Source organism: Phyllopteryx taeniolatus, chromosome 11 (genome assembly GCF_024500385.1).
Source record: "Phyllopteryx taeniolatus isolate TA_2022b chromosome 11, UOR_Ptae_1.2, whole genome shotgun sequence".
Taxonomy (NCBI): domain Eukaryota; kingdom Metazoa; phylum Chordata; class Actinopteri; order Syngnathiformes; family Syngnathidae; genus Phyllopteryx; species Phyllopteryx taeniolatus.
The window spans coordinates 29,065,772-29,077,613 of record NC_084512.1 but is presented as its reverse complement, the minus strand read 5'-3'; the positions used below and the strand labels follow the sequence as shown (position 1 = coordinate 29,077,613).

The 11,842-nt window shown below is 49.5% G+C and overlaps 1 protein-coding gene across 6 annotated transcripts in view; it reads right to left on the bottom strand.

The window, feature by feature from the left end:
• LOC133485709 (PH and SEC7 domain-containing protein 1-like) overlaps positions 1 to 11,842 on the bottom strand; it is a 34,795-nt gene that overhangs the window by 5,262 nt on the left and 17,691 nt on the right. For 5 of the 6 annotated variants that reach the window (XM_061789876.1, XM_061789877.1, XM_061789879.1 and 2 more), the window contains 9 exons: positions 8,033 to 8,145; positions 7,896 to 7,954; positions 7,737 to 7,826; positions 6,233 to 6,276; positions 5,940 to 6,118; positions 3,600 to 3,670; positions 2,914 to 3,071; positions 934 to 1,078; positions 616 to 759 (listed from right to left, as the gene is read on the bottom strand). In XM_061789876.1, coding sequence (XP_061645860.1) covers positions 616 to 759; positions 934 to 1,078; positions 2,914 to 3,071; positions 3,600 to 3,670; positions 5,940 to 6,118; positions 6,233 to 6,276; positions 7,737 to 7,826; positions 7,896 to 7,954; positions 8,033 to 8,145 — 1,003 coding nt within the window. Of the gene's footprint in view, positions 1 to 615; positions 760 to 933; positions 1,079 to 1,769; positions 1,888 to 2,913; positions 3,072 to 3,599; positions 3,671 to 5,939; positions 6,119 to 6,232; positions 6,277 to 7,736; positions 7,827 to 7,895; positions 7,955 to 8,032; positions 8,146 to 11,842 lie in introns of those variants that run through there. The other variant, XR_009790783.1, reaches the window with a different exon arrangement.

The following is an 11,842-nucleotide window of genomic DNA, read 5'->3' as shown; positions in this document are numbered from 1 at the left end:
GTTCCGGCCTCCAACTCCACCAGCTTCAAGCTGTGCCACCTGAATTGCATCCTCCTCTTTGAGCGCTCTCATTCGGGAAAACAATTGACTACAATCGTTGTCCGTTTCACTTCATTTTTCACGATGACCAACTTCCAAGGCTCATCCCAAATGCATCCTCCAGGAAAATATCAAGTACAATATGTTTCTGGGCGGCCCGTGCCCGCGTGGCTTTTCTCCGGGCACTCCGCTTTCCTCCCGCATCCCCAAAACATGCGTGCTCGGTCGATTGACGACTCGAAATTGCCCGTAGGTGTGAATGGGAGTGCGAATGCTCGTTTGTTTCTACGTGTGCCCGGCGCTTGGCTGGCAACCGGTATTTAATTTGAAATCATCAATAACTTTGGAAATAGTTTCATCATGGGAGACATTTACCTCGGGAAAACTAAGAAAGCATTAAAAACAAAACAGCTGAATTCGAAATACTTTGACTTCACTGTTATTATGCATTGCACGATATGAATATGATTTCACGCGCGGCCACAATTAGCAGCTTTTATGTTTTGTTCCTTTTCCCGTTTGTCACGCGCGGGCACCGTAGATCCGAAATGTCGACGCGCTTGAGCACGCGCCTACCTCGAACTCCAGGTACTCGCGTCGCGCTTTCTGCTCGTCCGGCTCGCGACCTTTGACCTTGCGTTCCGCCGCGCCGCCGACCAGCTCGTCCAACTCGGAGGACGCCGCCCGGAAGCGAGCCTCGTGAGAGGCGGCCTGCTCTTCCTGTCGCACAAAACAAAGCGTCAACGCCGCCGCCGCCGCACGCCGAGGTCGCGGGCGGGCGGCCCGCGTGCCACGCTTCCTCGGGCGCCGCGCAATACAAAGCGCCCGACGGCGGATGGCCACGTCCTACAAAAATGCTGACGGAGAGAAAGCGTGTGAGTGCGTGCAAGCGACCTGCGACAGTTTGGTTCCGGATCCCGGCAGCAGGGGGCGACTGAAGCGCTTCTGAGAGCCGACGGCGGCCGGGAAGGGCGGGGCCGAGAAGGTGGCCGCCACCACGTTGATGCGTGTGATCCACGAGCGCATGTCGTCGCTCGACCTGACAGGAGAGAGAGAGAGAGAGGGAGGTCAGAGGCGGGCGCGTGTCGGCGTTGTCGAGGCCCAACGCAAACGCCACCGCGCCGCTGTTGGGGAGAAACTGAATACCACGTGACCAGATGACATCATTTCATTCGAAAATCGGACGTCATTGTAATCGGAAAATGCGTCATTCAATGACAGTTGCTTTCGGGGATTTGCATGATTACAGTTTTAGGTTGTTTTTTCCCCTCCACTTCCTCCTCGTGAAACTGATGCTTATGATTGGCTCTTTCTGGTCATGTGCCACTCGGCCATACTCTCAAACGTGACCTATTTTTCCAAATACGCCAGCTCGTGGCGCAATCTCTTAGTTTGTCCGAGATTTTGAAAAGGTACGACTCCGAGTTACACTTTTGAACATTGACTTGTGGAAGAACAACGACTTGTGGACAATTTCATCTTTGCAATGTCGAACTTCGTCGTGGTCTCGATATTTGTCATATGAAGCGATATTGTCGAAATTGTGGACATTTGCCATGAGCTCAACACGCTTCCGTGTGTCTGGCACTGACGAGAGGCTTCCTTCCGTCGGGCCCCGACTGGTGGAGGGCTGCAGCGATGGCTGGCTTTCTAGAACTTTCTCCCATCTCCCGACCGCATCTCTGGAGCTCAGCCACAGTGATCGTTGGGTCCTTCTTGACCTCTCTCACCGAGGCTCTTCTCCCCCCGATCGCTCAGTTTGGCCGGACGGGCGGATCTGGGTAGGGTTCCGGTCGTCCCGAACGTCTCCCATTTCAGGATTACGGAGGCCGCTGTGCTCTTAGGAACCTGAAGTGCAGCAGACATTTTATTTGTAACCTTGGCCAGATCTGTGCCTTGCCACAATTCTGTCTCTGAGCTCTTCAGGCAGTTCCTTTGACCTCATGACTCTCATTGGCTCTGACATGCACCGTGAGCTGTCAGGTCTTATATATAGACAGGGGTGCGGCTTTCCTAATCAAGTCCAGTCAGTCTAATCAAACACAGCTGGATTCCAATGAAGGTGGAGAACCATCTCAAGGAGGACCAGAAGGAATGGACGGCCGGACGGAAATCCGAAGCGACGGCCGCTCTAAGTGCATTGACAAAAAAAAAAAAAAAGAACGTTTCTTAAACCCCAAATATTCTCGATGAAGCAGGGATAAACCACCAATAAGTCATTTCAGGGTTGCCCCCCCCCCCCCCCCCCAAAAAAAAAAATAAATAAATCGGCCTGCTCGGTGAATCCGTGGGTGCCGAACTGCGACGAGGCAGGGGTCCACTGTATTTATTATTCAATGACACTATCAACAAATGAAACGACTAAATGACTAAAATGGTTTATTTTACTAATAGCCCCCCAACCCACACTTCGACTCCCCCCTGCCGTCGTATCAGACAAAGACGTTAATCGTACCACTTGCGGTATTCGGCGTCCCTCTCGTGGTATGTCCAAAAATGCCTGGCTAAGTACAGTTGCGTTATAGTACGATACATTGGCATTAAGAGCGCTTTGTTTTCGAAACTTGTATTGAGGCAGTTTGGACTTTTATGTGCAATACATTGGAAAGAGTCACGTTTTTGATTTTCCCATTTTTAAGCGCAGAGTTCACGTTCAAACGTTACAGCGGCTTACCGACCCGTCAAACGTTTGGAAACGCTTTCTCACGCCTTCTTTGAATGGAGAAGCGTCTCCAAACGTTTGCCTGCTCGTGTTGCGTTTGATGAACACTTGGGCCTACTACGCTAGAGTATTTTAATGATGATACTTTTTTTTTTTTTTTTTTTTGGTCGGTGTCAAAAGGTTGGCTCGCGTCGATCGAGCGGCTCACTTACGGCGCCTGCATGAGGAAGACCCTCCAGTCGGCGGTGCGCAGGTAGAAGACGTTGGGCCGCTTCGCGTAGTCGGCGGCCCTCATGGCCAGCGCGTGATGCACCGACACGGCGTTCTTCACGTCGTCCTCCGTCAGCGGACGCTCCGCGCCGTACTCGTCCTGCCGATCACAGTCGGAGCAGACCGCGTCAGCCGACGGAATGTCTCGTGTATAATGCGCGCACCCCCGCCCAAAAAAACAAACAAAATCGATAAATGAAAATATGCTTGCATATTGTCGAAACGTAGGCCACTAGATAGGCATTGCGAAAAGTTCTCCTTTCGTTCCAATACGATATGAAACGCGTAATGTTACACGTTGATCTATTTTCGACACTCACCTGAGAATCATGCAGGCGCATAATCTTATCAAATCCAAAACATGTGCAATATTGTCGCGCTTTGTTGGCATGACTCAGGACCCAAGAAGTCACTCACGCTTTCAAGAAGGTCGGAGAGTACAAGATTTCTTTTGTTTCGTCATTCAACAAGACCAAATCAACAATAACAAGAGGTTAAAAAAAATGGGAAAAATATTTACAATAAACTTTCATGCAAAATCAATTGGTACAATAATCGATTCCCAACTATTTGATGGCCACGGCCCTAAAAAGCACGCCTCTAGGGGGCGCTCTACTTTTGTCCTTACCTTCTGCAGGTACAGCACGCGACCCTTCAACGTGGCGTAGAACGACTTCCAGCCTCGCTTGCCGCGCGCCGCTGCCACACAAAAGATGGCGGACGTGTGAACTCAATGTACTGCCAGCCAGGTGATGTTAGTTGCGTCACAAGTTTCTTTACATCGTTTCGTGCTCGTCCTCAGCAGCCTGTAGGGGGCGCCCTGTACTGGTCGCCAGCCAATCTCAGGGCACATAGAGACAAGCCAAGGACTGGTCGCGCAAACACATTCGACGGCGACGGTCAATTTGTTCATCTTCGATCAAGCGAAATGGTAAATGCGGCACAGTGGACGACCGGTTAGCACTTGTGCCTCACAGTTGTGAGGGCCTGGGTTCAAATCCGGCCTGGCCTGTGTGGAGTTTGCATGTTCTCCCCGTGCCCGGGTGGCTTTTCTCCGGGCACTCCGGTTTCCCTCCCACATCCCAAAAACATGCATGCTCGGTCGATCGACGACTCTAAATTGCCCGTAGGTGTGAATGCTTGTTTGTTTCTACGTGCCCTGCGATCGGCTGGCGACCGGTTCAGGCCGTACCCCGCCTCCTGCCCGACGATAGCTGGGATGGGCGACCCGCGTGAGGAGAGGCGGCTCAGAAAATGGACGGATGGATGCACCATCAAGCTAACAAGCTAACACGCTAACAGGTTTCTGGAATGTCAGAGGAACGCGAGCCCAATTTGTGCGTGTCCACTGTCGAGCGCTCCTTTGAGATACAAGTTGAATTTGTTCCGTGAGCACGCTCATAACTCAAATCCCCCTCCCCGTTGAGATGGCGCCGCTCATCCCGAAACTTTTGATGTGGTCCTTTCTCGCGGCAGGCCAAACGTCCTTTCCTTTCTCCAGGTAACTGAGAACAGATTGTCATGTGCAACGTTGACCTGGCGGCACGCAGCGCTTGCGTTGAAATAAACCTTCCCTCAAGCGTTGTAACGATGCGACACTGACGCTGTTAGTTAGCCCGTCTATGACCTTTCCCGTTATGTGTTAGCATTAAGCTAGCAGACGTTCCAAAGGCAAAGTCATGTCGAGTGTGATGGTAAACTTCAACCGGGAGTGGCATTAAACAGCTCGAAGCCTCTTTTGGAACAATATTTACCAATTGTATCTGGCAAACTGCCAGTTGTTGTTAAGCGAGTTGAGTTGAGCTCGCTGACACCGTACAGCGCTCGTAATAGTATTTCAAATTTAGCTAGCAAGGCAAAGCAAAAAATTGTCCGATCGATGGCTCGTATCTGGGAAAACTCGCATCTCGCATCGTGATTCGGGAGTAGAGCTTTTTAGTCGATTTTCTGGGAACTTGCTAGACCCGATCGGAGCGATTGTGCAAACGACCGCGAATTCACTTGGAACCAGATGTTTACATACACTATATATAAAAAGAGTGTTTGTTTCTCACTGTCTGACACAAAAAAAGACAAAACTTTTCCTCTCTTAGGTTCACTAGGATTACCAGAATGATTTACATTTACGAATGCCAGAATAATGCCAGAATAATGCCAGAATAATGAATAATGCATTACTCATGCCAGAATAATGGGGAGGAATCACACGTTTACTTAGAGTTCATGAGTATTTGGTACGAGTTTGGAGGCCGCCTTGCTCGCACGTGCCTTTTTAGGTCTCCCCGTCAATTTTCAATAGGATTCAGATCAGGGCCACTCCAAAAAAGTCGACTTTGTTATCCTTAAGCCACTTGGGAAGCAGTTTGGCAGTCTGCTTTGGGTCATTGTCCGTTTGGAAGACCCATTTTTCGCCCAAGTGCCTGAACATCCCGACTGATATGTTGAGATGTTGCTTCAGGATTTCCACATCACAATGCCATCTATTTTTTCAAGTGCAGAAGTCCCTCCTTTAGCAAAACAAGCCCACGACATGACGCTGCCACACCCGTATTTTACAGTTGGGATGGTGTTCTCAGGTTTGCAAGCTTCCTTCCCCTTCCTCCAAATGTAACAATGCTCATTATGACCAAACAGTTCAATTAGAGTTTCCTCAGACCACAGGAAAAGAGGAATAGTTTAGTATGATTTCATGCTGGACATGGGGGGGGGGGGGGGGGGGGGGGGAAGAGAGTTTTTTTTGTTTTTGTTTTTTTTAATATGTATACTATAGTGCATGTCAATTTCTGGTTTCAACTGTATGTGTTTTTTTTAGTCGAGTGGAACTATCTAGGTCCACCATATAAAAATCCACATATCTGGACTGGGGAGTAGGGAAGGATTGGCAACAACGGCACAGGAAGTAGTAACGTTCAAAGGAGATCACATGATCAACTGGTAAAGGAAGTCACATGATCAACGGATATCGTACTTTTCTTCCCATCGGCGTCGGCGTGGACTTTGCGCACCAGGAATCCGCTCTTGTATAGATCGCCGTCGCCCGCCAGGCGGTTGCGGCCGATCCCCGCTCGCTTCATGGTGTAGGAGGCGGAGTCTGTTCGGCCATCGGCCAATGCCGATGTAGACGTCCTGAACTCCTCCTCCTCGTCACTGGAGCCCCCCCCCCCCCAAAAAAAAAAACCCCACATTATCCTCCCTCCCGACCGGTCCAGTGATGGCAGGGCATGGTTACCATGGCAACAGAAGCTTGCGTAAGAAACTCACATGGGCCACTGGAGTTTGTCGTTCCTGATGGACGTGTACAACATCTGCAAACAAAGACAAGTTAGCTTAGCATTATAATGCCACCAAACAGCAAACGACATCCCATAATCTTTGAAACCAGATGTCTTCCGAGGCAGTGCGCTGTCCTAGTGGGAATGTGCCTTTGTCTGCATGTGTCCTGACTTCCGTTGGCGACCCCCCGCAACTCGCGACAGTAAACGGACGGATGGGGGACTTCCTGTTGTACCTTCTCCTTCTTCCTCTCGTTCTTCTCCTTCTTCTTGTCGTTCTTCTTCTTCTTGTGCTTGGCGTTCCTGGGCGCCTCCTCCTGCGTTTGTCCCAGCAGATCGGGGAAGGCGAGCGGCTTGAGCGATCGAGATCGCGGCGTCCTGGAGCGCCGGAAAGATTCCGGGTCCCTGGGATCGCGAGCGCTCCGCAGCGAACCGGACGAGCGCGAACGCAGTCGGCCCGCCGACTGGATGCTGTTAACGCCGATCATGTCCCTTTGAATCCCATGGAACGATGATGAAGGGGGGTCGGGCGGGGGGGCTCGTCCGACTTTCACTTCGGAGCCAACAACCTCCAAATGACCTCCAAATGTGATGCGGACTTCTAGGAAGTTCTACGAAGACATTTGGAGTATGAAAGCCTCACGCAGGAAGTGGCGATGAGCTGTCAGCTGTGCCGTTTGTCCTCCTCGTCACCCTCAGGTGGTCGGAAGATAACGGCGCCCTCGAGCGGTCGGATGAAGACTACTTGTTGTCCTAGACCGGGGCGCTCTTGCAAAGGAGTGTTTTAATCTCAATGAGGCTCTCCCCGGTTCAACAATTTCAAATAATTGAAAATAAAAAGAGGCGGCACTCTCAGGTGGTCGGATGTCGTCTAGGATCCTTCCCATGGGCAAGAAGCAGACGATGAGGTGGGCGTGGTCACCTGTGGCAGTCTGTCCAATGAAGCGACACCGTCCTCGTTGACGGGCGTCAGTCCGGATCTCGAAAAAGTCAACAAAATTCTCCCCTCCTCAAACCTTCCTCCTGCAGGAAAGCGTTCCTCTTCCTCCTCCGGCGCTCTCCAAGAGAGATGCTCTCTCGCCTCCCTCGCTGCGCTTCTCTCTCACTGCGCATTTTCTCTCAACAGCTGCAACCAATCACGGCGCACGGACGGGCGCCGCGGCCCGCCCCCTCGCTCTCCCCTCGGCCGTCGGTCGTGCCGGACGAGCGGGGAAAGTCACTGCAAGCGCTAAGTATTGCAGGCGGGGGCGGGGACGGGGACGGGGGGTGGGGGGGCTGCATCGTCGTGACAGGCTTTCCTAAAGACCGGGTCACATTATTGGGGATACGTTGCTGAAGGGGAGCACTTGAATTGTGTAGCGCCAGCTGTGCTCGAGGCTAACGATGATGGCTCTCCCTCTAAAAGTCTACACACCTCGCGTGCGCGTGCGTGCGCGTGTGTGTGATTCCCATTGTTGTGCTGTGATTGGACAACACAGTGAGTGTTTTTTTACCTTCAGCATATCTTTGGGAAAGTCTTTTCCATCATTGAGGCCTTCAAGGTTGGAGATGAACTGGCCGCAGGACATCTTCTTCCCGACATTCTGAATACACACATAAGGACACTTGTTCCCAACACGTCTCCACCAGGGAAAGCTGTCAGTAACACTCACGTTTCCATGGAGATCAACATTCAACAGCATCAGCGCACAAGTCAGCGTGTGGACGCCGTCTGGGGGAAGATGACAGCGACATGAGGTGCGCGCGCGTGTGTGTGTGTGCGTGCGCGTGTAGCGGTGCTTGCGTGTACCTTCGGCAGCTTGGCTGTTGGGGTTACAGCGCACGTATCTTCTGGAAAAGTGAGCGAGGACTCGCTCTCGCTCCTGACTTTCTCCCACCAACGTGAGCTTGCCGAGGAAGGTTCTGGAAGGACGAGATGACGTCATCACATGGAGATGTAGGGCGGTATACGTGGACACCGCATATACGTGTAGACGTACAGGCAGATGATGTACAAGAGTATAGAGTGCCGTGAAAAGTATTTGCTTCTTCCAGATGGCGTTGCGACTCACGGTCGCCTCGGTAACGCGCTCTAGTATTGTCGTTGGTCTTTGGCAACGCGACGCCACTCACTTAACGCCCAGTCTCTCCCTTGCTGTTGAGGCAATGGCGGCCTGCAGCTCTGCGGACGCTGTCCTGGGTTCCTTTGTGACCGTCTGCTTGAGGCGAGGGGCCTCTCGAGGTAAGGTTCCCCACCGTTCAAGGGTTTCTCCTTTTGTGGTGATTGGCTGGAGTCCAAAATGGCTTGGGAAGCCTTTCCAGAATGACTTTATTTCTCGTCTGTTCTTGCATTTCGCTGCAGCTTTTTCATATCTTTTGGCTGACTTTATTTTGTCGAACAGGTTCTATTTAACTGATTTCTTGATTGAAAAGGTCAGGAGGTGACGAGGGTTGGCTGTGCTCAGTGAACATCAACCAAAACAACGGGTTGGGGGCATTTACACAGGCACAGGTTTGCTTTGAATAGTTGCTTTTCTTGATACATAAAATCATAATTGAAAACTTTCCTTTGATGTGTATTTGGGTTATCTTTGTCGGATATTGACCTTTTGTTTGATGAACTCAAACGTTAAAGTGGGGAACAATACCCAAAAATAAGAATTTGAGAAGGGAACAAATACTTTTGACAACACTGTAAGTATGTGATGCTGTCAGATAGGAGTTGAATTCGTTCCGTGACCACGCTCGTAACTCAAAATATCGTTTCGTATCTCACGTCATCTTGCCCTTTGAAATGAATGGAAATGCCATCAATTTGTGCAGCGCCCCTCTCAAGGAAAACTCTAATTTGAATGAGGAAAAACAGCATTGCATAATATTGTACTTTATGAAAAGATACAGTAACGAGATCATGAAATAGAATTTTGAACAAATTACTTTTTGTCTCACTCAGACAAACAAAAAGTTGACAGACCCACAAAATATAAATAATTAAATACATGCAAATTTCAAAAACACCCCCAAAAAATAAAAACTCGTAGGGGTGTCTGGGGGGGAAATGTGTTTTTATTTGAACAAATCAGGTAAGCAATCTGGAAGACTACGAAGAGTACAATAAGGAAAAAATACCCAATTTTCTTTTATTTCCACCGCTCAAGTCCATGTTGATTTTTTGGAAATTTAAGATTCAAAGGAAATTTGCCTCGTTCCTTTGCCTTTTTGTTCCGGCCTCCAAGTGGCGCCAGGCCCATCTCCACCTGCGCCCGATGCCAGCTTCAAGCTGTGCCACATGAGTAGCGCATCCTCCTCTTTAAGCGCTCTCATTCTGGAAAAGAATTTCACGACGATCATTGTCCGTTTCACGCCATTTTTCACGATGACCAACTTCCAAGGCTCATCCCAAATGCATCCTCCAGGAAAATATCAAGTACAATATTTTCTGTTTTTATTGGCCATTTCTGAATTGGAAGTTAGTTCCTTCTGTGTTGTGACATACTGTAATCCCGAACATCACTCCGTCGCTTAATACATATAACCTCAACATCCGTAAACTAATGAGATCATTTTCGGCGCGTTGTACGAGCGGATCGGCTCTTGTCGCCGATGTCACGTGTGCTTCGCGGCGCCGCTCGGACCACGACGAGGGCCGCGGGCCGCAACATCTCAAAGCGTGCGCGCAAAAAACGACACTGGCTGATCTGAGGAGCAAAAATCTTGCTCAAACGTAAAAGCAAGAGGATGTGCGCTCGCGCTAGCTTAGCACACAGTCATTAGCTAGAGCGGGCGTTTCGTGGAGTTCCGTCGATAGATTGCTCCGCGTTAGTTTGATAAGCATTAAAATGAATCAATAATGAGGATGCAGTGGAGATAACCTTGCCAAAATGATTTGCATTTCATCGTAGGGTGAAAAAATTGGCAAAGACGAATGGGACTTACCTGATGAGCGTCTGCGCTGCAGTTCTTTGTCCAACTTCTTAAACAGCTAAGCTACAATTCCATTGCAACATGCTGGCAATTTTGTGTGGGGCCAATGATACGTTACTCGTGCACTCCCCGTAGTCGTCGCTATTTGCATATCTGCCAGAGTCGCATCTGCACCACTTGCACACCGACTGAGGAGTCTCTGCAACATTTGCACAATCGACATCGTCCCAGACGATCGCGCTACTCGTCACTTTAAACCGCATGCACTCCTTGAAGTCTCGGCGCCCTTTGCACCGGACTATTGCAATATTAGTCGTTCCAAGTGCGAGAGGACTCTGCATTTTTTTCACAATTGTCCAAAAAATAAATAATGTACCAGCATTACCGGATAACTATTAACCCTTTGTTGCTCAGTGACTATTTTTTTGTCCAAAGTGTTCTCTGTCAATCGACCGTTTGTCTCAGACTACCCGAGACAAATTCCTTGGGTGTTTTTTGGACGTACTTGGCAAAATAAGGATGATTCTGATTGTGATTGTGTCATTTTTCCTGGTCATAGCAGAAGTGGCGGAAGTTGTTTTTTTTTTCTGGTCTGGTCATCGCCTGTGACTTATCACAAGCAGGTCCCGAGGCGGAACCTCAGGCTGATGTGCTTGCATATTCGTCTGCCGCGCAGTAATATTCAGAAATTACATGTGTGTGTGTGTGTGTGTGGGTGGCGGATACGTGTGGAATGGATCTAGCTTCCAGCGTGCAAGGAGTAAGATGCAGCCTACGACCCCCGCCACCCCACAAAAGAAAATAAATGGCCTATTTGGAGTTGAAAACGGCTAATTTTGCCGAAAGGAGACTGATTTGCATTGGTGCACATTGCATCAATTGAATGGCCATTGCGCTGCTCCTTCTGGTGTGCCCACCTCCGCCACCTGGGGGCTGTATAAGAAAGACAGACAAATATTCTGTCCATTGAGGCATCTCGATCAGTACGCCACTAATATTATTCGTTCTACGCAAAGGATGAAGAATACGTCTGTCGGTACGAGGGTTGGCCATCGAGAATCCATTGGAACTGGGACTAACTTTCCCGTTCTCTCGTAATCGGTCAAATTTTAAAATGTCGCTTCTCAGTTTCCGCCGCCTCCGGAGAAGTGGCGAAAACCAAGGAAGAAGAATGCGCACCAAGATGTGCTTGCGCCCAACGGTGGCGGCGGCGAACACAGTTAAGTGTGTCTTAACTTTGTTAAAAGAAAAGCCACGCAGGCACGGGGAGAACATGCAAACTCCGCACAGGCGGGGGCCGGGGATCGAACCTCGGTCCTGACATTTAATCAAAAAAGAGGGTTCATTTTGTATCCTCTATAAAAAAATGATGAATAGTAGAGCAGTTTACTGGATGACTTACGGTAGTTGTGAAACTCTTCCTTTGCGTTGCATTGGCATGGTATTATAGCGCTCCCCGGTGGCCAAGTCGCACACATTGGCAGGAGCCGCAAGAAAGAAATCATTACTGTATGCTCAAACTGTTTTTTTCATTCTATTTCATTCAAACTAACCCAAGATGTCAAAAGACACACACTCACTGTCTGACATGAAGTCAGACTGAACCTTTGCTGATTTAGGTCAATTAGGATTAGCAAATGCCAAAATAATGACAGACGTTTTTGAACAATTGTTCAAAGTCAGAAGTTGACACATA